The sequence below is a fragment of the Haplochromis burtoni genome, unplaced genomic scaffold (assembly GCF_018398535.1).
Source record: "Haplochromis burtoni strain Fernald_Lab_line unplaced genomic scaffold, NCSU_Asbu1 Contig_171, whole genome shotgun sequence".
NCBI classification, from domain to species: domain Eukaryota; kingdom Metazoa; phylum Chordata; class Actinopteri; order Cichliformes; family Cichlidae; genus Haplochromis; species Haplochromis burtoni.
The window spans coordinates 1,257,680-1,285,003 of NW_024582532.1; the positions used below are offsets into that span (position 1 = coordinate 1,257,680).

The 27,324-nt window shown below is 39.4% G+C and overlaps 5 protein-coding genes across 7 annotated transcripts in view; 4 read left to right on the forward strand and 1 right to left on the reverse strand.

Annotated features, from left to right (window-relative positions):
- LOC102305453 (probable ATP-dependent RNA helicase ddx6) overlaps positions 1-1,332 on the forward strand; it is an 11,610-nt gene extending 10,278 nt beyond the window's left edge. For both annotated transcript variants that reach the window (XM_005943573.3, XM_005943574.2), the window contains exon 13: positions 230-1,332. The gene's annotated coding sequence lies outside the window, so the exon portion shown is untranslated. The remainder of the gene's footprint in view (positions 1-229) is intronic.
- A 4,126-nt stretch (positions 1,333-5,458) lies between these two features.
- On the forward strand, positions 5,459-13,556 carry tomm40l (translocase of outer mitochondrial membrane 40 homolog, like). The gene is made up of 10 exons (XM_005943575.3): positions 5,459-5,571; positions 8,647-8,861; positions 8,952-9,019; positions 9,406-9,498; positions 9,580-9,681; positions 10,786-10,891; positions 11,042-11,164; positions 11,249-11,325; positions 11,412-11,514; positions 12,795-13,556. The coding sequence occupies exons 2-10, from the start codon at positions 8,648-8,650 to the stop codon at positions 12,932-12,934; spliced, it is 1,026 nt and encodes a 341-aa protein (XP_005943637.1). The 5' UTR covers positions 5,459-5,571; position 8,647; the 3' UTR covers positions 12,935-13,556.
- Positions 13,557-15,869: 2,313 nt separating this feature from the next.
- Positions 15,870-17,152, reverse strand: LOC102306256 (apolipoprotein A-I). The gene is made up of 4 exons (XM_005943576.2): positions 17,016-17,152; positions 16,881-16,928; positions 16,646-16,796; positions 15,870-16,553 (listed from the first exon to the last, which is right to left on the reverse strand). Exons 2-4 carry the CDS (start codon positions 16,912-16,914, stop codon positions 15,986-15,988), a joined length of 753 nt encoding a protein of 250 aa, XP_005943638.1. The 5' UTR covers positions 16,915-16,928; positions 17,016-17,152; the 3' UTR covers positions 15,870-15,985.
- A 3,315-nt stretch (positions 17,153-20,467) lies between these two features.
- On the forward strand, positions 20,468-21,751 carry LOC102306573 (apolipoprotein A-IV). Of its 2 annotated transcripts, none has more exons than XM_005943577.3 (4): positions 20,468-20,563; positions 20,642-20,695; positions 20,792-20,945; positions 21,067-21,751. In XM_005943577.3, exons 2-4 carry the CDS (start codon positions 20,656-20,658, stop codon positions 21,515-21,517), a joined length of 645 nt encoding a protein of 214 aa, XP_005943639.1. In that variant the 5' UTR covers positions 20,468-20,563; positions 20,642-20,655; the 3' UTR covers positions 21,518-21,751. The 2 variants fall into 2 exon arrangements, with proteins under 2 accessions (XP_005943639.1, XP_042081326.1); XM_042225392.1 differs by having other exon boundaries at positions 20,536-20,554.
- A 2,579-nt stretch (positions 21,752-24,330) lies between these two features.
- On the forward strand, positions 24,331-26,882 carry apoea (apolipoprotein Ea). The gene is made up of 5 exons (XM_005943578.3): positions 24,331-24,438; positions 24,640-24,703; positions 25,071-25,221; positions 25,847-26,134; positions 26,439-26,882. The coding sequence occupies exons 2-5, from the start codon at positions 24,661-24,663 to the stop codon at positions 26,743-26,745; spliced, it is 789 nt and encodes a 262-aa protein (XP_005943640.1). The 5' UTR covers positions 24,331-24,438; positions 24,640-24,660; the 3' UTR covers positions 26,746-26,882.
- Positions 26,883-27,324: the final 442 nt, after the last annotated feature.

Consider the following 27,324-nt stretch of genomic DNA (forward strand, 5'->3'; position numbering starts at 1 on the left):
GGGGGGGTTTGTCAATGTGTGGCCTTTCACTTGCTTTATCAAAGTCATTCTTACCCCTATGAGGACAAATGCCATGTAGGGTATAATCTTACTCAGACTAAAAGATAGCCGGACTCACTATACAGCCCACTCAAGTGAGTAGTGAATGATTTCAGATGCAGTGTGGCTCCTTGTGTTGGTAACTTGATTGACGATGTGCTCCTAATCCATGTTTTGTCCTCTTCCTCAGGATGCTGAGACACACCAGGCTTTTGCACAGACATCAGCGCTTGCACCCAGGCTTCAGGCAACTCTTCATTTTTACATTCGTCACTTGTTTTCCGAGCCTGTGGAATGGATGTCTTTAAAAAAAAAAAAAAATCAAACAAAAAAAAGAAACAAAGGCTGTTTTTATTTTGGAGCATTTCTTTAGCTTTTCCTCAACAAGAGCTGCCTCATTATTTTATACATTTAGAGGTTTAAAGTGTGCTTTGCACCAAGCTGGGACCGCGAGAAAGCTTAACAATTCCTAGAATTAGAGAAATGAGCTGTTTTGAACCCGTCGCCTTTGGAGACAGTTTTCACTTCCAGCAGCAAAGTTGGTCTATTTTGGGGTTTTTTTTGTTTTCTTTTGTTCTTTTTGTTTTTCTTTTTTTAAAAGTGGTGCACTTACACCAGCCATCACTCTGTCCACTCACACTGCTGTGGTCACTTAAGTGCCTTACTTGACTCCCGTGTGCACTCATCCATTCATAGCCTGCTGCCGACTGTCACGCAGCAGAGTACGAGCACAAAGACGAATCAATAGTAACCCGAGTTTATTGAAACTTTAGTCATTATGCAAAGGAAAAAAGGACAACACACTGCTCTCCCGCTGAGAGGTGTGCAGAAACATGGCTCAAAACCATCCTGAATGTGAACGTTTGTTTTTAATGTGAACGTTGCAATAAAAAAAAAAAAAAGGGCAGCTTTATTTAAATACTACGTGACTGTTTTTCCCTTCCACCATGAATAAAACATGAGCAGAGCTAATGTGAGAAGACGGCCCCTGTACTGATTCGTAGAGTATGTTGGCCTGCAGATACACACAAGCAGCATGGGAGATGAGTAGCAGCTTCATTAAATTAAAGCTGTTGTTCTTTTACAGCTAAGAAAAATATATATATTGACTGGTAAATAGTGTAAATCTTTTGGTCGCTGTAGCTGCTGGATGAAAATATGTTCTCTTATCCTGAAAAGGATGATGCATTCAAGACTCTTTCAAAACAGCTGATAAATGAGCTTCAGCATGTCCACGATTGGTGCAAAACAACACTTTTAACTTTTTCTTTCCCCACACAGCTTCTGTTTTTTTTTTTTCGGCGGGGTTTTGTTTGTTTTTGTTTTGTTTTGTTTGTTTGTTTTTGTTTTTTGTTTTTTGGGGGGGGGGGGGGGGGGGGGGGGTTTGTTGTTGCTTGTTTTTTTTGTTTGTTTTTTTTAATCGAGGAAACGCATGGTGGAAATGTGTTTTTAAGCCCTCATGACAAAATTAACGTCGGTGAATGTATTAGTTGCCAATAATAGCTGTGCAGCCCAGTGGTTTAATGCCAAGCTCTTCACGTTGCTGCTGCAGTAGAGGCTCCGCTTCAGGCTTTGCTTTAATGAAATACAAACTGGATGTGAGCTGGTTTCATGAACCACAGAGGAATGAAACCCGCTCAGTCTTTAAAAGACCACATATAAAGTCAATTGGAAACAACTAATTTTTTTTTTTCTCTCGTGCAGCAACAATTTTTTTTTTTTTCTCTCCACAGCCTACACATTTTTTATTTTTATTTTTTTTAAGTGACAATTTTTGTGAGGGGTAGATTTCTTTTAAGCAAACTTGTAGCATCTTTGAACAGGCAGCTGATTTTTTTTTTTTTTTTTTTTTTTTTTTTTCCCTGCCCCCTCACAGATCATCACGAATTATTAAAAAGAAATTTTGCTTTTTAAGATTTATTTTTGTTGCTCTAAGCAGTTTGGGGGGTGGGGACAGGGTGAGGCTTTAGCACTGGGTAACCTTTGGAGTTTTTGGGGTGAGTTTTGCAGAAGCCAAGTGTTTTATCAGATGCTCACCGAGCATCTTGAATCATCTCTCTGGGACTTAAAGCATAGTCAAAAAGCATTGATTTTGTTTTATTTGTAATTTTTTTTTCTCCCCCAGAAGTTGGGGGAAAAAAAGAAAACTTGTTTATGTTTTGACTGCCAGAGAGTTACAACAAACAAACAAGAGTTTGTGGAAAGTGATGAAGCACTGTGATCTCCTTGAACCTGTTCAACGTTTGTGTGATGGAAGATCAAAGTGCCGTGATTTTTATTTTATTTTATTTTTTTCCCCCAGTAGGGCAATCTTTATACGAGGTATTCTGAATCATTTTGAGGAAAGAAAATGGTAAATGATTCATTGTTTACACTCGTTGTTTACAGTTATAAAAGGAAAAAGAAAAAATGAAAATGCTTTGCTTCATTGGTGGAAGAGGAAGTAGACTTGTATTGTTTCCTTTTGTTTTCCTTGAAATAGATTTTCAGGATTTACATTGAAGCAAAACCAAAAAAGTTGAATGTCGTATGAGCGAGTGTGTGTTGACTGATCTGGGAAATCTGTGTGTGCGCGTGTGTGTGTGCATGTGAGTTGATTGATGTGGGATCTGTGTGCGTGCGTGCGTGCGTGTGAGTTGATTGATCTGGGGTGGGTGTGTGTTTGTGGGTATGTGTGTTTTAAAGAGTGTGTGTGCAGTTGATAAGGAGTCATCGTGTTTACATGCAGCCTCATCCAAACAGCTTTATCTCTGTGGATAAATCCAACAGGTTCAGTTGATTTGGAGCCAAATTTGTTACTCATGCATGATTTTAAAAGAATCAAACTGACCTGTTGTTGTAGCTCGAGGCTGCGTGTACGCGAGCTTATCGTGCAGACTGTTTTGTTGGTCAAGTACGATGTCTTAAGTATTGATGTGGGTGTTTAGTTGTCAGGGATGTGATTATTTTTTTTATTTTCTTTTTTTCTCCTTTTCCTTCTCCTTTTTGTTTTTTTCCATCTCCCGCTTGCTCCAGAAGTTGATGTTTGTGGACACACAAAATAATTTCTAATGAGATTTTCTTTTTGTTTTCTTTTTTTTTTCCCTTCAGTGGTTTGTGTTTCTACTCACTTCCCTGACAGTCAGTCCATAAACTCCTCTGTGACACAGAAAATTAGATATTTAGCTGAACACCCGAGATCTTTGTGAAATGGTTGGATTTTTACTTTAGGGATGAGATGAAATGAATCTGCCAGCTGTTTCTTAGCTATATATTTGCTGTTTGCGCAGTCAGTTGTAACATTCTTACACTCTAAAGTAACGAGCGCAGCCTCATTTCGACTCAGTCGAATGTTTTGAATTGGGAGGGGGGGAGAGTCGTAACCGATAGAAACTACAGCATTAAGTCGATGTTGTTGTTTTGTCGGGCTTAACCTGTCACAGAGGAAGTTATGCTGAATGTGGTCATGAATGTTGGTTTTTGTTGTCGTCATAAAGTCTTTGTATGTGAGTGTTGGCACTCTTTAAATGGAGTGCTGACAGGGGCGGGAGGCAGGGATATTATCAGAAACATATTCAAAGTTAAAATCAGAGAAAGGGTGAGGACTTGGATACTATAATGAATTTTCTTTTTTTTCCCTGCTGGTGTAAAACAAAAGTTAACATCTTAATGTGGACTATTAGTGTTAAAGGCTTAAATGCCGCTAATATTTCTACCGTGGATTTGCTGCACTAAAATAGACTCGACCACTGCTGCTGGAGGTTTTTGCCAGATTTTAATGACACACTCAGCAGATTTGCTGTAAGCTGAGCAGCAGTCCCCCTGCAGCTTCGATGCAGAACAGTGGCGGTAAAATTAAAAGTAGATGAAGACAAAGTCGCATGAGTAGAAGTGGGTGCTTATGATCTAAATTGGCAGATAAATGTTGGTTTAAATTATCTTTTTGTTGAATTGTTCTCCTTCCTTGTACTTGCTGGTACTTTTTTTGGCCCTGTTTTCCTAAAACCATGACTAGATTGGACTTGAATTGGTATAAAACAAGATTCCATGTTTCCTCCCTCTTTCCCATAATTTCACCCATTTTTGTTTTCACTGAAATAATTTTGATTGGATGACATTTAAAAACATGTTGTTCTTCCATTGTTACTATTAAAAAATGCTTTTGGGTTTCTTTGCCTACAAAATGCATTAAAGAGGCACAAGGTATATTCCAGCAACTCTGTCCTCAATTGTTGTAACATGGAAACGCATATTCAGGGCCTGATAAGAAACTCAATAAATTGACCTGAACTTTACTGGCTGCTGTTGTTTGCTGTTTATTTCTCCACCTTTTTGATTCCATACAACTTCACACATACTTTAGATGAACATCTGTAGCGACCTGATGGGACCAAGCTAAACATGTTGTGCTCTGAAGACGCCAAAAGAAGCAGAAAGATCTGAAATGTCAGTTTGTTGGATTGTTGGCAGTTCTGATTCCACAAATGTTTTTCCAGGATATTTTTAGGGCCTCTAACAATCTGATGAGTCAGACACTGAATTTAAACATTTAGTTTTTATGACTACTGAGCTATCCAAACCCTAGTGATATGCTGTATTTTGGGGAGAGAGGTGGGCGGATCAATACAAATATCGATAGTGTTGACACTAATGCTGGTACTCGTATCTGATTGATATTAGCACAATGGGATTAAGACCTTATGTCTATCCTCTAAGTTCAGTATATAACCCATTTTTATCTGCATGTGAATTGTGGTAAATAAAATATTTTTGGGGAAATGGAAAAGCCACACCTCAAACATACATTATGAAAAATATCTGAACATCTATTTTTATTTATTTAAGTAATTATTACAGAAGGTATGAATCATGATTTCGTGGTCACTCAAGCTACCTTTATAGGTTAAACTTGTATCAGTGTCCTTCTTGGTATCAGCCCTGTATTTACTTGGTGTGTGCTGGATACCAAAGTTTGCGGTATTGCACTTCACTAGTGGAAGATGATAGTACATTTTTCTCTGTGTACTCTGGGTTTGTATGTGTACGTCTATCTCCACCTTGCTAACTGTTCATCTACTGTTTTGGGCCTCCAGCTAAAAACTATAAAGGTGCTGCTCGTTGTGTAGCCATAATGGGACAGAGGCCTGTTGTTTGAAAACAATGTTTTTTGTTTTCTTGGAGATCCTCAGGCTACCTTTTGACCTTGAAAGTATTTCTTCTTCACCTTTTACTACAACCGCCCTTAAAACTCCAACCAACCGCCCGCCTGGTCTCTCTTAATCGGCGTCAGCGCCCCGCCCCCTTACGGCTGACCGTTCCTTGTTTAGCCAATAATGCTTGAGAATGAGCATTACATCAACTCGAAGCCCGGCCTGCGATTCGTCAAGGACGCCTCATATGACTGATAGATGACTTCGTCAATCATGTCCGCGGATACATGCTCCTTCATCCAATCATCATTTTGCATTGACGAAAAAGGCGGGGCTCCCGCGTCTTCTTCGTTGGTGCCATTGGCTTCAACTTCCGGCTGTATCGTCCTCTGGAAATCACAACGTGAGTAGCATTTGAAAGCTCTGTATTTTATATAACGTGACGCTTCAGTGGAAGCGTGTTGGCGGTTTTGTTCGGCAACTTTTGTCTCACAGATCGGCCGCAGTTTTCCTCCATAAGCAGCAGCGTTTTATCTCCAGGCTGTCAGTTGCTGTTTGTAAAGCTAGCCAGCAAGCTAATCAGGTGCTAAAGGAGCTAGCACGGCTAACGCATTCATGCTTTCTTATACATGAGGCAGTTCCCATTCAGGGTGTTAGCTACAAAAAATTATGAGAGTATATAATAATTCCTGGTTTGTGGGTATTTTCATTCATATCGCATCATTGTTAGTTTAATTTAACCGCCCTCTTTTACCTTAACTGCAAATGAATGAGTGTGAGCTGTGTGGAAGGAAGGTTAAAGGGACACTACACCTATTCTGCACATGTTCATTCATGAGCAACCTGAGGCACTGCTGTTTTAATGCTTAATTAGTTCAAGCAAGCGCTTCCCAAACTCCGAAAGGATCAGTTTGATCTGTCACCGTGATATGCTTTTACATAATTATAAGTTTATGACTTAATGGCAACATCAGAGAGAAACGGGATCCTCCTAGTGGCGCTTGGCAGGTGGTGGGACATAGAGTGATACAGGGTGCTGCTGCTAAAGGTATAGTGCTGTGAAAGAGTAATTACCCCTTATTGTTAAGCCAAACTGTAATTAATCACTTTTTTTGGAAAGTTGAATTGACTTTCAGTAGCCACACCCAGGCCTGATTAATGCAAGAGCTGATGAATTATCAGATCACTTAAATAGAACCTCTGACAAAGTGCAGTAGGTTAAAAGATCTGCAATCATGCAACGATCTACAGAAAACCAAGAACAGATGAGAAACCAAGTTAGTGACATCTATCACTCTGGAAAGGGTTACAAAGCAATTTCTAAGCCTTTGGGACTTCAGTGAACCACAGTGAGAGCTAAGCTCATTATCCACTAATGGAGAAAACTTCGAACAGTGATGAACCTTCACTGGAGTGGCCAGTTTACCAAAATTACTCCAAAAGAAGTTACAAAAGAGCCAAAAACAACATCTAAAGAACAGCTCTCACTCTAACCCTCACTCAGGGTCAGAGTTTATGATGAAAAAACACAAGAAAGAGACTGGACAAAAATGGCATCCAGGATTTTTACTAAAACGTCTTAATGATCCCCAAGATATCTGGGAAAATATTCTGTGGACTGATGAACGTTTTTAGAAAGGTTTGAGTTCCTTTACATCTGAAGTAAAACTAACACAGCGTTTTATTTAAACAAACAACATATCAAACATATCAACAGTCAAACACGGCAGTGGTAGTGTGATGGTCCAGGGCTGCTTTGTTGCTTGATTGCAGTTTTTGCTGCCAATGGTACTTAGTTATTAGGTATAGAGGGCAGGTAGTTTTTTAGAGCCAGGTATGTTTGGATAACGTTATTCGTTCATAATTAAGAAAAAAAAGAGAAACAAGAAAGGGCGAAAAAAAATCTACAGCTCTGTATGTTCACACTAATATTTTAAAGTGTATGCGATTTATTACTGTCATTTTGGAAACTATGCTGACTTGAGTTTTTAGTGTGAAAACAGAGGGGTGGGCTACAACACAGGTCTGATGTAGTCAGACTGACTTTGTGTTTGCTGGTTCAACAAAACCGGAAACCCCTGTCACAGATAACAAGTGTCACAGTAGTGGTTATCATCTTTCCCAGCCCATGCTTTCGGCTCCAAGCTCTGTGTACTCACATAAAAGGCTGTGTCATTTGACGCCTCTGCACAAATGGATCCCTTGAATGCAAGCTGCTTCAGTGATGTTATCAGAGAATAGGGGATGCATATAAGATAAACCTAAAGGTATTCCTGGTGCTGCAGAAAATAATTCATTTTCTGAATTCATTCAAAAGCTGCTATTTTCTACATAATTTCAGTGCTTGTGGGGCCTATTTTGTAATGGTTTGTATCACAGATTTGTTTCGGGGTGAGTGGAAATGTCTGATCAGACATTATCTGATTTATATCACATTTAGTGGGAGGAGAATCGGTGATGGTTCCTCTCAGTTTTAAACCCAAATCTGAACATAATCTCCTCTGGACCAGCTCATGTCCTCAGCTGAAGTCACCACAGTGATCTTACCAGGTTAAGAGAGTCACCATCATGACATGAAAACTCTGACTTTAAAACTCCAGTTTTGTTCAACAACATACCCTGCTCAAGTCACTCAGGACTATTTTAAGTGTGGAGTGGACCGATAACTCAGCTCATTAACTTTTTGCCGTCCTGGGGAACTAGAACCAGCTCAGGATGATTGACTGGTTAGTCTAAATCATAAGACTCCAAGCTTATGAATCCCTTGTATCCATACTGAAGTGCTTTTCTGACAGTTGCTAAATAATAGCATCGGACTCTTTGTGGTGGAGCTCTGTTACTATGCTGGGTTCAGTTTTGATGCTCAAAGTTAGTTGATAATGTTGTAATTGATATGGATAAAATATGAGTAGTCTCTAGGTTTGCCTGTGTTATTGACATATTTGTATTATACTTATACTAACAGTGCTGATTGTTGAGAAGAAACCTATTCTGCTCATATCGAGCTCCACATGTTTACTACAGAGGCTTTACAGCGTTCTAGTCCAAAATAATCCATGACCTAGGCCTTTAATTCAGGGCCTTGATATACTCTCAGTTCCTCCCCCATCTGTAACTAGCTGCTTAAGCTTCTTTTCCTGTAAGCCAACATTGTTCTGATTGGCTGACCCTCACAAACAGAAGGTTAAAACAGTAAGTGGGTCACAGACAGAGTTATTTGCCTGGAGATATTGGCGATATCAGCTATTATTGACATCATACAGCACAAAGAGTAGAAAAGCTGCTGGAACCATGACTTGAGTGCGTGTTGTAACAGTATATATACAAGATATGAGAGAAAATGAAGAAAACCATAACAAGTTTCCTTTAACGTTTAACGTTTCCTCAGCTTGTACTGGCAGTCTGTTATTGCGTTATAAATCAGCTACTCACTCTGTCCTTCCCTCCCTGTCTCTGTATTTCTGTCCTGGCTATTCAGAATGGGCAGTGTTTTGGCTGCCAGCTCCCCCAACCCACCGCCACCAGCCTCGGGCGGCACTCCTGCCCCTGGCTTGACGGTGCCTCCGGGCTTTGGGATGCCTCCAGTTTCCGCAGTTATACCCCAGACTGGGGAAACCTCTGCTCAGCAGCAGGAGTCAGAAAATGCTTTGCCCAATCCAGGGGCGTTTGACGAGTGTCATCGGAAGTGCAAAGGTAAGAGGAGCAGATTTTAAAAAAATGCTTATTGGAGAGGAATGTCTGTTTGCTCTCGATTTGTCTTACCTGTGTGTGTTTTCTCCTCAGAGGTTTTTCCTTTGCAGATGGAAGGCGTGAAGCTAGTTGTTAATAAAGGTCTTAGCAATCACTTCCAGGTCAGTTAAGCTCATTTAACCTTGTTATTAGCTTGGCTAAAATTGGCTTTCTCGACTGATATCTGTGTACCCAAATGTTCAAGGATGGTGTGATGAAGATAGTTAGATTATATACACTTAAGATTCCCTCTGTCTGTAGAATGAGAGGGGGAATAAATACTGGAAGCAAAATAAGATTGTGTCAAACTTTGGCATTGACGCAGGTTTTTACAGTCATTGCCCGACTGAAGTGATTCTCCTTTATGTCGATTCATGAAGTCCAGCAACATATTTCAAAGTCAGATTTTACGGTGTCGTTTTAGTCTAAAGTTTTGCCGTCACTGGACTGTTTTCAGCGAACTGTAATAAATGTGAATAAAGTGCATTTTTAATCTGCGTGCTTGCAGGTGATTCACACTGTGCTGCTGAGCACCACCGGAGATTCCCTCTACAGGTTCGGTGCTACGTATGTTGGATCGAAGCAGACGGGTCCAGCAGAGGTATGAAGCCTTAAATTCAATGTGAATCTCATCTTTACGCTGTGGTTTAAACTGTTATACAAACACTCTCCTGTTGTTCAGTCTTTTCCAGTCATGGTGGGAGACATGGACAACAGCGGCAGCCTTAACGCCCAGATCATCCACCAGATCACCAACAGGATACGATCCAAAGTGGCCTTCCAGGTGAAAACTCTTACTGCTGTCTGGACTTTTTCCCTTTAATACAACCATCAAAATGTGTGGGTCGAGTGGGGCTCTGCAGTGACTCTTGTTAACAATTCACTGCAGTTTTTAGTAATTTCTTTAAAAATAAAAATGTTTTACTCCATAGAAAGAAAATAATAAAAACAATCCAACCAACTTTGGCCGTCTAGTGTGCCAACATACTTTTTAATAGATCATTCAACAGTTCAAACAAGTTAAAGGCTTTGGACTTTATCAGACTGAGCCAGTGTTTTAATATATTTTGAAGTCTTCACAAAATCACAGTTTACACTTTACGAATAATTGATTTTGACTAGAGTCAGCTGATGTTTTTATATATTATATTTGAAGACCTCCCCAGTACCCTAAATGGCCAATTTTGACACATAAGTATATATTAATTAAGATGTGTTTGATGACTATAAGAATAGTTTTCAGTTTTTCTGAGAGTAGCTGCCTATGCAGAGACCACCCTCTGTACCCTCTGTTGCAGACCCATTTAATTTCTTCCATAAGCAGGCCTGAAATATTACAGAAACCTCTCTGTTCAACAAACAGCCTCATGGATTACTCCTAGTTGGCTTTCAAGGGGTAAAGACTAAAAGAATGTGTCATGTTGGCATTTTTTTACTTTTTACATTTACAGTTTATTCATATATTTTCCGTTGTGATAAGACGTGCCATTTTGACATAAATCCCCTCGGAGCACTTTGTGCCGGTCACATTTCCAGTTAAACCTGCTTTCAGCTGGTCCCTTATTCACCAGGGGTCACCACAGCAGGTACCTGGCAGATTTTTCCACCGGACTCTCTGACACAACCCTGTGGGATAAAACTAGGGATGCGTCACTTGTTAGCAGCCACATTTTCAGTTATTAAGCACCAGATGTGCAGAGTGTCTATATCTGCTCCATCATTATACAGGAGAAGTTGCTGGGTTTTTTCATGGTCAGATTCTTATTTTTATCTTTATTTTCTCATGTGGCGAGAAGTTTCTACGCTCAAAAATGTCTTCTGAGATGTTTCCATTTTATGTGTTATTGTTCTTGCACGATTCTAACTGTTAAATATGTTGTATCCTCAGACACAGCAACACAAATTTGTGAACTGGCAGGGCGACGCTGAGTTCAGGGGAGAAGATTTTACTGCAACTGTCACGCTCGGAAACCCAGATGTCCTTGTTGGCTCTGGTAGGTCATCAGTCACAGACGCTGTGCAGGTCACTGTTACTGTTGTCTGTTCTTTTAAATTGGTGAAAAGCAGCTATGTAGTCAGACAAAACCAAAACTGTGATCTGCATCTGAACATCTGTTGTCATCTTGCTGTCGTGCACCTGTCAGGTATCGTCGTCGCACACTACCTCCAGTCCATAACGCCGGCTCTGGCTCTGGGAGGGGAGCTGGTTTATCACCGCAGGCCTGGAGAGGAGGGCTCAGTAATGTCTTTAGTTGGCAGATACACAGGTGAGACACAGTTTAAAGAGTAATACAAAGCCTGAACTATAACGTCAGACACATGTCCTAACTGATAGATTTACTTCTCTGTAGGCAACAACTACATCGCCACTTTAACACTCGGCTCAGCGGGAGCTCATGCATCTTACTACCATAAAGCCAACGATCAGGTAACCGCATCCGCATGCATCCCTTTTGTAAGAAAGGACTCAGTATTTTTACAGTCGGCCTTCATGATGATCTCTCTCTTCTACAGTTACAGGTCGGTGTGGAGTTTGAGGCGAGTGCCCGCATGCAAGACACCAGTATGTCGTTTGGCTACCAGCTAGATGTCCCTAAAGCAAATTTACAGTTTAAAGGTAAAGATGTGCACGTTTGGTAAAATAATTTCAGGAGAGCAGTTTCATCTTCATCCATCGCTGCATTTTATTTGCAGCCAAATTTTTGTGACAGATTATAGAACAAAGTCGACGTTATAAATGTGCTTTGTCATTTATAGTGTTTTTAGAGTTTTTATAAACCTTGTGGTGTCAAATATGAGCTGTGAAGATCTGAAGTTGCTTGCATCAGAAATTGCCCCCCTAGCAACAAAACTGTGTCCCAGTTTTATTAGCCCCTCAGAATTTCTAAATGATTATACATTAAAAAAAAAAAAGGTAATTTTAAAGCAGTCGAGCTTAAATCTGCCTCGTCGTCCCATCCTTAGGTTGCTCACTTCTTCCAGGGTGAGTATAGGATGTATTTGATGAGTTTTGGCTCTCGAGCTGCTGTCTCACTGCTCTTGGTGATGAGGAACTGACGAGGAACTCTCATCACAGCCTCCAGACTGTGCTGACACCCCCACACACAGCTGGTTAGGGCACCACTGCTTCATTGGGTTAGTTTTGTTTGAGTGAAGTTGGATGAGTTTTGGGATAGTGAATATATTGGACAAAGGATGCTGAATATGGAGCTGCTGGGAAAGAGAAGATTCACAGATGTAGTGTGGCACAAGGATGCTGGGATAGGGTGATCTGCCTCCTGAAAGAAGACGAATTTGGAGTCAAACTAGCATCACAGCAGCCTGACAAACCCTCATGGTTTATGTTCTGTGAGATAACATTCGTGTTTTTGTCAATGGGATCTGGTAGGTTTACCAAACAGAAATGTAACTGCTGCAGTAAGAAAATAAGTCCTCATTAGTTTTTATCTCATCCAAGAGATCCATTGAGCTTACACACAACGATCCCTTGTTGTGTGTCCACTTAAATTGTGCTTAAGGTCATACTGCTGCCCAATAACAAGAAAGCGACTCACTTTCTGGACAAGAACCGCCATTAAGGCAGAGGAGGCCGCTACAGTATTCTGCTGAATGATAGATGTTTCCACATTACTGCCACATAATGCTGATGTAGGAAGAGAAGAAGCCAGAACTGGAAGCAAAGACATTGCTGGGTGTATTTTTTTTTCCCCCCCACAAAGTCTCATCCCAGTGTATGTTGTATGTTCCAAAATCATTCAAATGGAGGTAAAAACGGACACGATCACACCCAGCTCTGAACGCACCAGGTTAGAAAAATCCAGAGGTGTACATGTACACAAAGGCTTTCTCAATTTGAGAGTTTTTCTTACTTTAAATCTGCCGTTCTGCCTCTTTCAGGTTCAATTGACAGTAACTGGATAGTTGGGGCAACGTTGGAAAAGAAGTTGCTCCCGCTGCCCCTCTCTCTGGCCCTCTCCGGCTTCCTCAACCACCGCAAAAACAAGTTCCAGTGCGGTTTTGGCGTCAACATCGGTTAGGCCAACGTAGTGCCGGCTCACAAACGGCGCAGACACACCACTGACCTAGAGACTTTACCACGGAAACTGCCGGTGACCTCTTTGGTAGATTTGACCAATAATTATAGTGCTGGTTTCCTCAAATCATTTTTCACCACATGTGGTGAATATAAGCGGTTAATATAAATCTACATTCGACTCTAATCCTTAAAGACGAATCCCCTCGATGATCAGTAGTGTGATGAATAATGTTACCTGTCAGGAACAAGCAGACCCTCGTCATAAACAGACACACAGACAGCAGGCGGACGTAACATTAGAAGACAGATTTACAGAGCTCTTTGTTTGAGTTCAGTGCCTGTCATGTTTGTTTTTATTTTGCTCCTGATTTAAAAATTTCTCTTCTTTTATTAATTTTTTTTTTTTACCATTAAGTCTGTCTTGGTGTGCAGTGAGTGAAAGAAGTATCAGTTGTTGGTTACAGACAAGTTTACCAGGTGTTAGGAAGGAGTGTACTGTACTGTATGTCATGTTCACAATGCATCACTTGTTTTGTTGCCTTTTTTATGTTACATACATACTGAACAGTATATATGAGCTGTATATACCTCTTCAAAGCTGATCAATACAATTTCTTACAAAAGCTGGACGTTGTACTCGTTTCCTTCTGTCAACGTCAACTTTTTTTTTTTTCAAAGAGCCATTTGTAGCTGCTGTGTGCGTACTCCTGAACCTTCAGGGGTTGAGCAATCATACTTTGCACACAGGTACATCTTATCTAATATCAGATATTATGTTGTTGCTATGTTGCCTAGCAACACTCTACCAATGGGATAAATGTTTTTAGGCTTTAGCCACCTACAACACTTTATAAAAAACTATTGTATCACTTTTTTATTTCACAATTTATTTCACATCTTATTCATACCCACTTGTTAAATTCTCTATGATATGCTGCCTGACATCCACCTAGCAATGGCACTACCATGACCATTTTTTAGCCTTTATACTCCTGCAGCATATTGTGAAAGCATCAGTTGCTCTCCTCAACAATATATCGTTTATTTCACAGAATTTGAATTACCTCTGCCTGGCAACCTTCAAGAATGACCCAGTTTTGGCAGATAATCAGCATCTGTCATCAGTCTGCTTCAGGGTTGTAGCAGAGCTGGAGCCTGGGTGTCATAGGGCGAGAAGAAGCCTACACCTGATCACAGGTTTGTGAGGAGGAACTAAAGGCATTCTCATCATCTGTGATGACAAAAAAACTTCAGTTTCACTGCTCAGAGCACGTAACTGGTTACTTCACCGCTATCTTATTGGATTAGTTCTGTTTGAGTGGAGCTAAATGAGTAGATAAGGCAGCAGAATGACCAATTAACCAAAAATGCGTGATTCTGGACTGTGGGAGGAAGCTACAGAGTCAAGGAGAACATGGAAACTCATCCCACAGACATCCCACGCTGGATTCAAACCCAGGACTTTCTTGTTGTGAGGCAGCAATGCTGATCACCATACCACGTATAAACAGAATCTACCACGCCAAGTTTTTTTTTTTTTCTGTTGTCAGTGTAACTAAGCTTGCCAATTGGTACTGTAGTATGGGTATGTACTGAATCAGTATCCCACATATTGATTGATTCTAGTTTCCAGATGTCCACAAATGCATCACAAGAAACATGTGGCTCAAAGAGAGGATCAATCGATTTCTACTGTACAACTGAAACTGTTTGTGGCTGTGCGTTAATAGTTCTAATAGAAAAAGAGGAATACGCAAGTGCAATGAACATACCACAGAAGTTCAGAAAGAAACGTCAGCTTCCATTCATGTTTATAGTAAGTTGAGGAACTGTAATAAATTACAGCTTATTTGTCATATTCAAATGGAAAATCTATAACATGCAGTTTTAATGTTTAATGTCAAAAGTTCAGGCTCAGCTCTGGTAAATGCCCCTCATTGACCCACACAAACTCTTTGCCTTATATTTATTGTAGTTTGTGGGCATCACATCTCCTGGTCTGCACCATTAGGATCCAACGGCAGTTTAACTTTAATATCATAAACTATTAGAAACTGAAAGTAAATATATTCTATGGTGGAAAATGGATCAGAATTAGCCCCTCTTAGTCTGCCTTACAATGTCCTAAAAAGAAGACAAAACCCACAAATCAATAAGAGGTGGCATTAATCACTTTCTAACAAATTGAAAGTAAAACAGAACTTTTGAATGAAATCTTTCACATATATCATTTTGTGCTCGGAGTACAACAGAGTGAGCTGCTTGGATAACTGTTTCATTTGCTTCAATCTCTCTATGCGTCATTTGAATTGTTCATCAGTTTATCTTGGGTTGGAGACTTTGCTCCTTTGTCTTATCAGGTTGTTGTGGGAACAGCCAAAGGACTTTTCTCTGTTAAGATATTTTCTCCCGCATGTTAGATCCATAAACCAGAAGTTCATCCCAGAGGCTGTTTGTCACAACAGCGATGTTTTTAGATGTATTGGAGACAGGTAGTAAACTAATGGAAAACGTAAATAGAACAAGTGGAAGTATAAATAATAGATATAGATGCTTCAATTTGAGACATGAGAGATGCAGAATGTTTAATTGGTATGAAAATAGTGATCCTTCAGGATTATCAGCCTATAGAACATAAACATCATGACAAATTGCACTCCTCCAGTGACATTTAAAGCTTAACATGTATACCAGTACATATATGAGCGCCACTGAAGCTTGGTATTTACTTATGATGAATAGTTATTGACCTGCTACTGCTAATCTGTAGGTGAGCGATACATTATGCTATTTTAGATGGAGGGTGTCAAACCTTTGGCCCACCAAAAGGTCCTTTGCAAAGTATGCAAAGTATCTGTTTACGAGTAAAGCTTTTCAGAAATTAAAGATGCTCGTTGAATTACTGACACACCTTTAATGATAATCAAGACGCAGAATAATGCAGAAATTCTGGATTTTTATTTCATAAAACAGACAGGAGTGAAGATGAAATAAATATTTGGTTTGTGATACAGAGAAAGCGCTTAAGGCTTAAGACTGAGACAGAGTCCATTTACTGGCCGATCTTGGTGAAGGTTTTCCACAGGGCGTTCAGCTGAGTCTGCAGGTCCTGAGCGCTGGAGTCCAGCCGTTCCCTCAGCTCGTCTCCATAGGGAGCCAACCTCTGCTGGATCTCCTGGGTTTTCTGAGCCACCTGGGTCTCAAAGCTCTGGGTCAGGGGCATCATGTTCCTCTGAAACTCCTCCAGGCTCTGCTCCATCTTCTGTTTCATGTTCTCGGTGTAGGGAACCATCTGGGCCTGCAGCTGGCTCATGCTCTGCTCCAGCTGCTCCTTCAGCTCCTGGCTCTTCTGCTGCAGGACGACCTTCATGGGCTCTGGGTCCATGGCCTGAGCGTAGGCTTCAGCTCCACTCTTCAGCTCATCCACCTTGGTCTGGATCTTCGCCACCATCTCCTCTGCGTTGGTGCCCATAGCGGCCAGGTCTTTCTCCAGGCGAGCCTTCAGCTGCTCGGCCTCCTGGGAGAACTGAGTCATGAAGTTCTGGGTCAAAGGAGCCACCTGAGTGTGCAGCGTAGCGACGTACTGATTCACGGTGTCGGCGCTCTGAGAGATCTTGGTGCTGATACACAGAAACAGGAAGTTATTAAACTGAAAACATATAATATATGTAAATATTTTGTACTTCTTCAGACTCCTCATGCTGACTCTTACTTCACTTCCTCTCCCAGCTGGGACTCTCTGATCTGCTTCAGGGACTCCTCAGCAGTTTGTGTGGCCTTTGCAACATAATCCCAAAAGGCATCTTTCACCACTTCCAGGTTGGACTTGGGAGGCTCTGGCCACAGGATGTTGGCGTTGCAAACTGTGGATGAAAGCAGACGGTTAATTTGATCAGCTGTGATTTAAAATGGGTTCTGCTTTTAATTTGAAGGGAAGATTTACTCACCGGAGAAAAGAGCGAGAACGATGAGCGTCTTCATGATTGAAGTTGATGCTGTTGGATGAAGAGAACAGGTGCTTAGTTTAAAGCTGGATTTACTGGTTGATTTAAGAATATATAGTTTGAAATAAGATCTTTTACCTTACAGATGCAGCTTGTCTCTTCTTCACTGTCTGATGGTTTGTGCTGTGCAGACGACCGCTCGCGGGCTTTATAGCGACGCTGAAGGTTAAAGTCCTCCTCTGGTTGCCCCGCTGGACAGTTTCTTGTCACTGTTGTGACTCCACGTCACAATCTTAGTGTTTCCATATCTTATGATACAGGCTTACTGGAATCTGGCTTGGTTAGAGTAGTTTTTCTTTAGGTTTGAACATCCTAAACAGAATCACGTGCAGCAGAAAACAACTCGTGAAAGTTTTTTTTTCAGGAGAAACACAGGAAAACCAGGTTGCCTCTCCTGTAATTTCCATTTGAGGCTGGCTAGATTTCCTCCATAGACCACCATGTTTAAGTCTTTATTTGTAGTGATGAAATAAAGACGAGACTGGTACAAAAATTGTTTTGGGTCTCTTTGGTTGGTTTACACCAACTGTATGGTCTTTCTTTTATTTTTATTTAGTCATCTATTTGGATTTTATTAAAGGCTTAGAGTTAAGGGGAGTGGCCGCTTTGACTGACAGGTGCGCCAACACAAGCAGCCGTTGACCTCACCTCCACTGATATGAGTCACTGAACTGCACCTATTTACCGTTTTTGTTCTGCTCGTGGCTTCTGAGACAATGTTAATGGAAATTTGGGACAAATTAGACTTTTAAAGTTACATGTGAAATAGAAACAAACTGACATAAACCAAGTGAAAAGTCTATAACAATGGTTGGATGTTAACTGAACCCAAACTTTAACCACTGGTGGATTTTCAGAGGTGAAGAAGTCTTCTGTTGCCCTAATTAGTGGATGCCTACTACTATTTGTGCTGATCGGTGTGTTAAATATCTGCCCATCTGATCTCAGAGACCAACAAGCAAACTCTCAGACACTTTGTTAATGAATTTAAACCTAACTAAATGAATATAGCACGCTTCATATACCACAAATCCAGGAATTATGAACTATTAATGTTTCTTCAAGTTATTTTTGTACCACTTTCTGGACCTTTGTACCTGATCTTGCACATGAATGGTTTCTGTCTTTTATATACAGTCTATGGCTTTTTGATGGCTCGACAGATACTTTATTGATCCCACAATTACTGTGCTACAGCAGCAGAATAAAGAATAAAAATATGCACATAGTGAGGGCTTTATACTGTGAGAGAAATTAAAGAAATATTTACATATACAGTATGTGAAGTTAGTGAAAGACTAATAAAAGCAAGACTCATTGACCACACAGCTTTACAGCTACGAAGGTAGCTGTAAAGCTGTATATATTAATATATTATATATATTAATCAACACACTATAATATATATATATATATATTATTATATATATAGCTTTGATAATATATATAATAGCTGTACTATATACTTAATTTTAATTATAATATATATATTAATATATATATATATATATATTATATATTATTAAAATATAATATATATATATTATAAATATATAACTATAATACATATCAATAATACATATATATATAGCGTGGTGTTTATCAGCAGTTTGTCCTGAGAGGAAGACTTTAGCTTCTCTTATCAGTTTGTTGAGAGGGAACAGCCAAAGGACGTTCTTTAGTGAAGATAATTTTCAGATCAGAGGGCACCAAGTCTGACTCACACTTGACTGACCTGAGATTTCTTTGTGACACACGCTGTTTGCACTGCAGTAAAACAAATTACATCTACTGTTTCTCACTTTAAAATCAAAACAATGCTTAAAGTTTTTTTTTTCTTCAACCTTTATTGAGACTCTGTGATGAAGTGAATCTGTAAAACCAGATGGGTCAGTTACATATGTACAATAGAGAAAAGGTAGAAACTCGACTGTTTACATGGTCAACTTGATTATTAATGTGTAACTCATAAAAATTCTAGTTTTCTCTCACTAGATGGAGCTGCCAGGCTGGAGGGAAACCTCAGAGAAGGTCTGTGGATGGATAGCAGCAAAAAGAAGAAGAAAAAGAAGCAGATAATTAAAATTAAGTTAAAATAAAGATAGCATTAAGGCTTTAACAAAAACAATAATATGTTTTAAATGAAAATTTTTAGGGAAGTATTTAGCTGCTCTTTTAATCCACTACTGTAAATAAATCAATTTAACAAGTGAAAAACTTCTTTTTCTTAAAGTTGCCAGTACTTAGCTGGACATTTAGATTAACTTGATTTTTCTCATTTAGGAGTACAAATGAATTAGTTCCAGACAAATATTTGCCAGTTGTTAGAAATTAAATTACTCTAAGTACAGTGAAAGAGTTCCCTTACCATGACTGTCCTGCGTCAAAGTATGTGAACTGTACTTAGTTGTTTTTGTTGTTGTTGTTTTTTTAAGGAAACAAGTTTGCATAACTTTTTAAAGTAGGGGAAACTTCCTGATTTTCCGGTGCAGTAGAATAACTGTTGCAGGACTGGAAATCACTGGGAGAAGAAGATGAAGACGATGGTGACGATGCTAGTCTGGCTCATGGAAATGTGTTAAAAACCAACACAACATGTGGCTCCAACATCCCCTCAGAGGATGAATTGAAAGAAACATTAATTGATTTATGTGTTTTAATGCTTAGTTTTACTTTCTTTACTGTCCTTCCTTCCTTGCTCTGAAGTGTTTCCCCTTTTCTTCCTCCCCCTCTCTACATCTCAGTGTTGTCTCAGTGAGTTAACTGTTTCATTATTTATTTATTATATATTAATTTTGAGGGTTTGCTCCTCATGGTCTCATCTATCTTTGTTGTTTTCCTTTTCTCTAATTCTAACCTATTACACAATAACACTGTTGGACTTGTGTTATGTTGTATCAAAATGTAGTTCTTTTCTCTTTGTTTCGTATGTTTTATTAGTGATTATGTAAGTATTAGTCTTTGTTGTTCACCCCCTGCCTGCCCTTTGTTGTCAATTCTGCATGTTAGGTCTGTTTTTTTAAATTAAAGAATTGTGTGATACTTGCTTTTATTGTCTAGTTATGGCCCCAGCAGGCGATCCGCACCATTGCCTTTAGTGGAAGTGTTGTCCTCTCTCTTTTCAGCACCAGTGTGCTTCCTTTGGCGTCTTTAGAGCATCAAAGTTTTGATTTCAACCAGTCTTGGAGGTTTTTTTGGTGATAATAGTTTGTTAAATGAAAGAGTTTATAAAAACCTTTTTGTGCACTAGAAAAAAGGAGTTTCCATTCAGTGCCAACCCACAGATGTTTGTATGCAGAAAACAGAAAGCCTCACAGAGTTGATCAGATCAAAAAACATGATGTAAAATTGAATTAAAGTTCTGATCATGTGTGAATTTGTAGATTTCCAAAATAAACACCAAAATGTCAGTCATGTCAGCAGTGAGAGAGGTCAGATGCTGCTCTGAAAGATGTGTGCAGTGACACTGTTAGCACTCCTGTGATGTGGAAGCAGCCATGACAGAACAGCACTCAGCGCTGGACTTTACTCCTGATTCCTCCACACGACCGGCTGCCTATATATACTGAGTCCTGACAGCACACACAGCATTCAGCAGCTGATAGACTGAACAGAAGGTGCACCAGGTAGGACAGCAGTGAGATTTGTTGCCTTCTCTGACAAAAATCACCACAAACTGTTAATTTTACTGAGTTTCTTTACAGGTGCTGCGTCAGACATGAAGGTCCTCGTGGTTCTCGTCCTCGCTGTTTTCACTGGTGAGAGACTTCTCATCCATTATCGTTGATCAAGAAGTATTCATGATATTCACAAACAACAGTGAATGAGAAATGCTTTTGCCTCATTTCTCGTAGCTGGCTGCAATGCCAACGTCACATGGCACGACCAGCCCAAACAGAAGGCTGAAATGGTGAAAGATGCTTTCTGGGACTACGTTGCAAAGGTAACCGCGACCGCTGAGGAGTCCCTGAAGAAGATCAGAGAGTCCGAAATGGGACAGGAAATGAAGTAAGAGTCCTACAGTGCTTAAAAAGCTTGAATTTTGTGTTTCAAGTGGCTTTAGTTTATATTGACAGAAAAAACTTGAAGATGAAGAAGTTTTAATTGAAAGTTCTGCTTATCTCTGCAGCACCTTCATTACAACAAGCACTGATGCCATCAACACGGTCACCAACACCCTGCGCACTCAGGTGGCTCCTCTGGCCCAGGACTTCATGTCTAAGTTCTCCCAGGAGGCAGAAAAGCTGAAGACCCAAATGGAGACGGATCTGGAAGCCGTGAGGGCCCGACTGCAGCCCTACACCGAGGAGCTGCTGGCCAAGGTGGAGGAGCTGAAGAAAGACACGGCCTCCTACGCTGAGGACCCAGAGGCCCTGAAGGCTGCCCTGCAGCAGAAGAGCCAGGAGCTGAAGATGCAGTTGGAGCAGAAAATGAACCGTCTGCAGGCTCAGATGGTGCCCTACACAGAGGAGATAAAGGAGAAGATGCAGGAGAGCCTGGAGGAGTTTAAGAGGAGCTTTGAGGCCCAGATGACCCAGATAAGCCAGAAAATCAACGGTCTGATCCACGGGCGTGCTTAAAACTGACCCTGTAAATGGACTAGAATAAAAACTAGGTGTCAGATATTTTCTTCTGCCTTGTCATCAGTGATTGCTGCTAAATCAAGGTGGATTTTAATGTCTACATAGAAAACACAATACCTCATGTTACAGATTTTACATCTGTGAAAGAGCCTCTCGGGGCTCTTGGCTTACATGTTACATTTTACCTCTAAAAGTGTTATCTGACAAACAACAATAAACACATTCAAGGAACTTTTGGTCTTTTCTTTGTGTTAGAAAGAGAAAATACATGTGATGTTTAAAAAAATGTGCAAATGAAGTCAAGCACGGTCACCTTTATGTGTCTAACGAAATCTCACAAACACAGACCGAGCAAATCTGCAGAGAAAAAACAATCAAACGTTTAAATGATGAGCAGAAAAATCATCACCATCAGGTAACAAAATGCACTCAGCTGCCTCTTTTTTAAAAATTTACTGCCTCACTTGATCTGGTAGCCAGTGTTATCTGACTTTACATAGGTTTTGCTACTAGGTCAGACTGTTATCTCTGTGATAGCTTTGATCTTCTGTTTGGCTCTTTCGGCGTGTTCACTGTTCAGGAAAGGTTAAGACAGATACAGCTGTTAATTCTGCTCATAGCAGTTCAACAGAAATGAGAAAGCTGCCCTGTATTTATGGGTGAAACATCAAAAAGAACAATATTGCAGCAAACATTACACATGTTTTTTACTTTTTTTAAAAATTGCAGATACTCCATAAACTATTGAGTACTTTTAAGTAGAACGAGTATGCAGGGAACCAAAGGACACCACAATGAAGAATGAGGCTTAGGGCTTGGAATCTCTAAGAGGGGAAATAAAGGGGACACAAAGACAAGACAAAGGAAGACAGCACAGTTTCTAAAAAAGCAACAAAGGAACAAAAGCTCAGTAAATACTGAACAAAACCATCAACCCCTCCACCCTCGCCCTGTCGGTGTAGCTGGTGATCATACCATTTTTTTCAGTAGGATTTAAGAAGAGAGCGACTTTTCAATCAATGCATCGGGATGATATCTTTAACAGTACAGGGGCTCAGATTTGGTTGAACGTTTGCTCGTCACATGGTCACCAGTGATTTCATCATTTACACATTGTGTTTCTATCTTTGCCCTCATTCTTCTAACAAAATCGTCTAGCTCTCCACCTTTTTCCCATATCTGAAATATATGTTTTCACTGTCATGCAAACCAAATACTCACAGGGCCCAACCTCTGATTGGTAAGTAAACTTCTTTAAAAGTGTTTCCACATGCTGCCAAAATACTGTGGCATTAATTTAATTACAAAGCACAGAGTTTGTTTTATTGGTTACAAAGATAATTAATTACACTTTGTCAGAATATTGCAGTTTCCGGTTTGGTTTCTTTGCTGTTTCACTAAAAATATATATCAAATAAATATTAAACTTAATAAATAATGATAAAATTATGATTTAAATTGATAAATAAATAAAGGCATTCGTTGTTATTCATGTTAAGTGCCTTGTAACTCGTTAAAATAAAAGATTACATAACTTGTAGTGTTGCTGTTTTTATTTACTGATTTTTAGAGGTCAAAATAGAAGAAGAAAAAAATAAGACAAGCAAAACTGTTAAATCGATAAACTAAATAAATGCATAAAAACAATTTAGTGTGTAATAAATGCACTACTGAATATTATCTGTTTTAATTACACAATTTCAAACAGTAATGTCAACATGAAGTAATACATTTAATAGTTTATTTGGCTGTTAAAAATAAATCAAACAACTACACATAATGTGCTTGGATTGCAATATTCCTTTATGCTAAAATACATAAATGTTACTGTACAGTGCTTTACAAATGTATTATTGTAAGGTTTATGCCGCAGTGTTAAACATGCTCATAATTACCAAAATATATTATACTTCTATATTTGTTTATCCACCAGTATGTGCAACATCTTTAATCAAGATTATATATTTTTAATGCTAAAATATAATAATTTTGTTATCCATTATTTTTCACATTTACTATTTTAGAAAATAGCTGAAAAAAACAGTAAAGCATGTTATTATTTTTCGATTAAGATGCCAAATGACAGTAATTTAGTGCGATTCTTGAACAGAAAAAATAGTTTTAGTGGTTGAATGACATATTTGATTAATTTCTGACTTCTTACAAATAAAAAATAGAAAATAAAAATAGAAGTTTTTTTTGGTCTAAATATTTGTAAAGCAATATATTTGTATATTAGTGTAGATATCTTCATGACTTTTCTGATTTTTTTTTTTTTTTTTTGCATGTTATATGTTTAATGTATCACATTTTCTACATATATATTTAATAAGAAGAAGGCTACATGTAAGTTCCCACATCTGCAGACAATAAACTTTGCTCTGTTCTGTGTCAAACTTGCTAACTGGAAAGTTTCCCATCTTATATCAGTCCTAGAAATGAACACAGTGGCAATTAAAGAAGACTTTGAACCAGATCCAGTGAACAGTGATATCAAAAAAACGACCTTTAACCTCGTCATTGTTGTGCTGTCAGCTGGCACTGGCTGAAAAGGTCACGGTAAAAGAAAACCAAAAATCGTGTTTCTCTGATCATGTGATGGTGCTCGAGGCAGAGTGGCTGAAAGAATCACATTTTAGTTAACAAACTCAAACACAAGTTCAGCAGAAGATCCAGAGAGGAAGCCGTGAGTCTAAAAGTGTTTACTGACCTGTGTCTGCACGTCTCCTTTCTGTGTGCGACGTGGAGCCAAAACGACACGCTCAGCAATAAAGTTACAACAACGCAGTCGGGAACTTCGGCCACGGGTCAGAATTCCTCTTGACATCCATGTGATTACATCAACAGCCCCCAAACTGTATAAATACTGGGAGACGAGCTCAGTCGTTCTCACAGACGTCACAGATCAGATCGCTGAGGTAAGATTACTGATCTGAAATCTTTAAAAGTCGAATTTCTTTTTGCAGTCCAAAATATTTGAATACTTATTAGATTCATTAATCAAATCAAATGAGAGTTAGATGATTTAGACAACAAAATGTTATGTATTTGTCAATAAACGGTCTCTTGAATTTTTTTAGTCTTTTGTAACTAAAATTTTTTTGTACATCATATTCCAGGTGTCCTAATCTCTGGTCATCATGAGGGTGTTTGCAGTAATCCTTGCACTGGCGGTCTTTTCAAGTGAGTTTATTGTCTATTTAGGGTCAAATAATAGAAAGAAAAGTGGATGCAAAGTAGGATACAGGAGTGAGAAGAAAATGAGGATGTAAGATGTAAGCTCCTGTTACATTTGGGGGCTTTTATTTTGCAAAAATGTGGCCTACACCAACTCAACTTTTAGTTACATACTGAATAAAACAAACTATGCATTCTGCAGCTTTTTTAGTCATCAGAGTTGTCCTTTAACAGTTAAATGCTGCCATAGGTCCCAGATTTGACAAATTAAAACATAATTTTAAAGCCTTATACTACAATTTGCATCTTTTGATCAAAGATGGAAAACCATTCAAAAGTGACCATTTGACATGTTTTCCTTTGTTCAAACCAGGCTGCCACGCACGAAGCTTGCTTCAGCAGGACTGGCAGGACAGCTGGGAAACCACAGTCGACAAGTTTAGGGATTACATCACGGACCTGAACTCAAAGGCTGATGTAGTGGTGAAGGACATCAAGAGCTCCCAGATCAGCAGAGAACTGGAGTGAGTTCGAGTATTCCTGTAATCGTAGTCGAGCATACTGACTTTTATCAGTGCTGCTCGGCTGTCGGCTGCATTTAAATCACTAAAATTGTGATTAAAAATTGAATCCAGCTCATAGAATTTTATCCTTTATTAATATAAAACAGTAACATGCATAAATTGTCTCAGTCAGTGTCTCAGTTCAGCTGCCAACCATTAATTTCAATATTTTTGTTCAAGTTTAAGTTCACAGAAATTTTCACTTCATAAATTAAATACAAATTGCTTCTATCTAGTTACTAAAGTTTAACTCCACGACTTAGAAACACTGAATTTACATCAGAAACGCTCTTAACAAAATGGTGCTGGGCCTTGGCTTTGTTATATAACAGCAGAGTGTCAGAGTCTGATCAGCAGGTTGCAGTGAGGTGAGACATTTTGAGAGCTGAACTTTGGCCTGTGCGTCTCCTGAGTTTTGCTTTAGTCCTACAGTTTACCGAATCTTTCTCAGTGTTTCAATTAAAATCTGCTGATATTTCTACTCATCTTAAATGATTCAGTGCTTTACCCCCTTTGGATCCTGAATGCATCAAAACCACAGACAAAACCTCTAAACCGATCCATCTCCTCTCCCGTCCATGAACAGCACCCTGATCCAGGACAGCATGGCCGAGCTGGCCATGTACAAGGATGACCTGCAGACCAAGCTGGCTCCCTACACTCAAGAAGCCGCAGATCGTCTGGGCAAAGACCTGCAGCTCATGGCCGACAAACTCCGTGAACACATGACTGAGGCCCGAGAGCAGATGGACAAGTACGTCCAGGAGCTTCAGACCATGATGGAGCAGAACACCGATGACGTCAGGGGCAGAATTGCCACCTACACCCGTAAAATGAAGAAGCGCCTCAGCAAGGACACAGAGGAGATCAAGAGGTGAGTGGGACAACCTCACCAGAAAAATAACAACATTTGGGGGGTTTTAACAGTGTAGAAAAACAAAGGAGCAGACAGTGAGTGGATTATTCAGGTGAAATAACCCAAACTCAGCTCAGATATTAGGATTTGATGCTTTTTAGCTGGTGAATTTAAAATGTAAGAAACATTTTGGTGTGAAAGAAGGAAAGAATTTGACCTTGGTGGGAACTTTTACCACTTTTTTGTCTATTTTTCAGTTTGACTTAATGTCTTAATGATTAAGCTATTAATAAGCATATAAATATAAACATGTATTTTTCAGACACGTCACAGAGTATTTCGAGGAGCTTCAGTCCCGCACCTCTGAGAATGTGGAGGACCTGAAGACTAGACTGGACCCTTACTTTGCTCAGGTGCGAGACAACGCCCAGACAAAGATCACCACCCTGAAGGACCTGCTGATGTCTCAGATGGAGAACATGAAGCTCAAGATTCAGAATACAGCTGAGGACATCAAAGATCGCCTTGAGGACACCACTGACAACCTGCGATCCACCCTGAAGGGGAAGATGCAGGATGTGCGCGACATTTTTCAGTCCTTTGTGTCCTATTTCAGTGGAAGCCAGTAAACCCTACAACTAGCCTGGACTGCTCATTTATCCATCGCTTCATAAGTTAAAACCCTAATTCAACAGTTTAAAGTCATCAAATGTGTTTGTTCGACCACTCCCTGTGACTTTAATAAAAACCAGCTGCTCACATTTGAGTTCTCTGTAATGTCTTCAGACAGCTCATTTGCAGTCTTCTCTCACATTCAAACACCTGATTTAAAAGAGTTACACTTTGATGAGATGAACATCCTGAAAACAAGACAAAGACTACTTCCTGCAGAGCATATGGACACTGGAAAATAAATAACTTTGTGTTTGAAAGTTATTTTTGCCTTTGACTGCTACGCTTTGTTAAAAGCGACATATAAATTGCACAGAACATTTTCCTACACATCAAATGGTATGCCATCATAAGCATATTAAAGATTCTACAGTAGAAAATATACCTTTTTTTAATCCCATTATTATGATAACTAAAACCTGAAATTTAAACTTGAATAATATCTTAGTTAACCGAAGTAAAAATAAAAACTGCACTTCTGAAAGAAAAACAGGATCTTGAATTGTTTTGTGTGCTCATAAAATAAACCAAAAGAC

What these genes read in the sequence shown, in the direction of transcription:
- apoea (XM_005943578.3), top strand. Translation starts at nt 24,661, where the DNA reads ATGAGGGTGTTTGCAGTAATCCTTGCACTGGCGGTCTTTTCAA. An exon ending in TGCACTGGCGGTCTTTTCAA is followed by an intron (nt 24,704 to 25,070) that starts GTGAGTTTATTG and finishes TGTTCAAACCAG; the next exon opens with GCTGCCACGCACGAAGCTTG. An exon ending in GACACAGAGGAGATCAAGAG is followed by an intron (nt 26,135 to 26,438) that starts GTGAGTGGGACA and finishes TGTATTTTTCAG; the next exon opens with ACACGTCACAGAGTATTTCG.
- tomm40l (XM_005943575.3), top strand. Translation starts at nt 8,648, where the DNA reads ATGGGCAGTGTTTTGGCTGCCAGCTCCCCCAACCCACCGCCACCAGCC. An exon ending in AGCAGACGGGTCCAGCAGAG is followed by an intron (nt 9,499 to 9,579) that starts GTATGAAGCCTT and finishes CCTGTTGTTCAG; the next exon opens with TCTTTTCCAGTCATGGTGGG. An exon ending in AGCAAATTTACAGTTTAAAG is followed by an intron (nt 11,515 to 12,794) that starts GTAAAGATGTGC and finishes TGCCTCTTTCAG; the next exon opens with GTTCAATTGACAGTAACTGG.
- LOC102306256 (XM_005943576.2), bottom strand. Translation starts at nt 16,914, where the DNA reads ATGAAGACGCTCATCGTTCTCGCTCTTTTCTCCG. An exon ending in CGTTCTCGCTCTTTTCTCCG is followed by an intron (nt 16,797 to 16,880) that starts GTGAGTAAATCT and finishes TTTCATCCACAG; the next exon opens with TTTGCAACGCCAACATCCTG. An exon ending in CAGCTGGGAGAGGAAGTGAA is followed by an intron (nt 16,554 to 16,645) that starts GTAAGAGTCAGC and finishes TCTGTGTATCAG; the next exon opens with CACCAAGATCTCTCAGAGCG.
- LOC102306573 (XM_005943577.3), top strand. Translation starts at nt 20,656, where the DNA reads ATGAAGGTCCTCGTGGTTCTCGTCCTCGCTGTTTTCACTG. An exon ending in CGTCCTCGCTGTTTTCACTG is followed by an intron (nt 20,696 to 20,791) that starts GTGAGAGACTTC and finishes CATTTCTCGTAG; the next exon opens with CTGGCTGCAATGCCAACGTC. An exon ending in GAAATGGGACAGGAAATGAA is followed by an intron (nt 20,946 to 21,066) that starts GTAAGAGTCCTA and finishes TTATCTCTGCAG; the next exon opens with CACCTTCATTACAACAAGCA.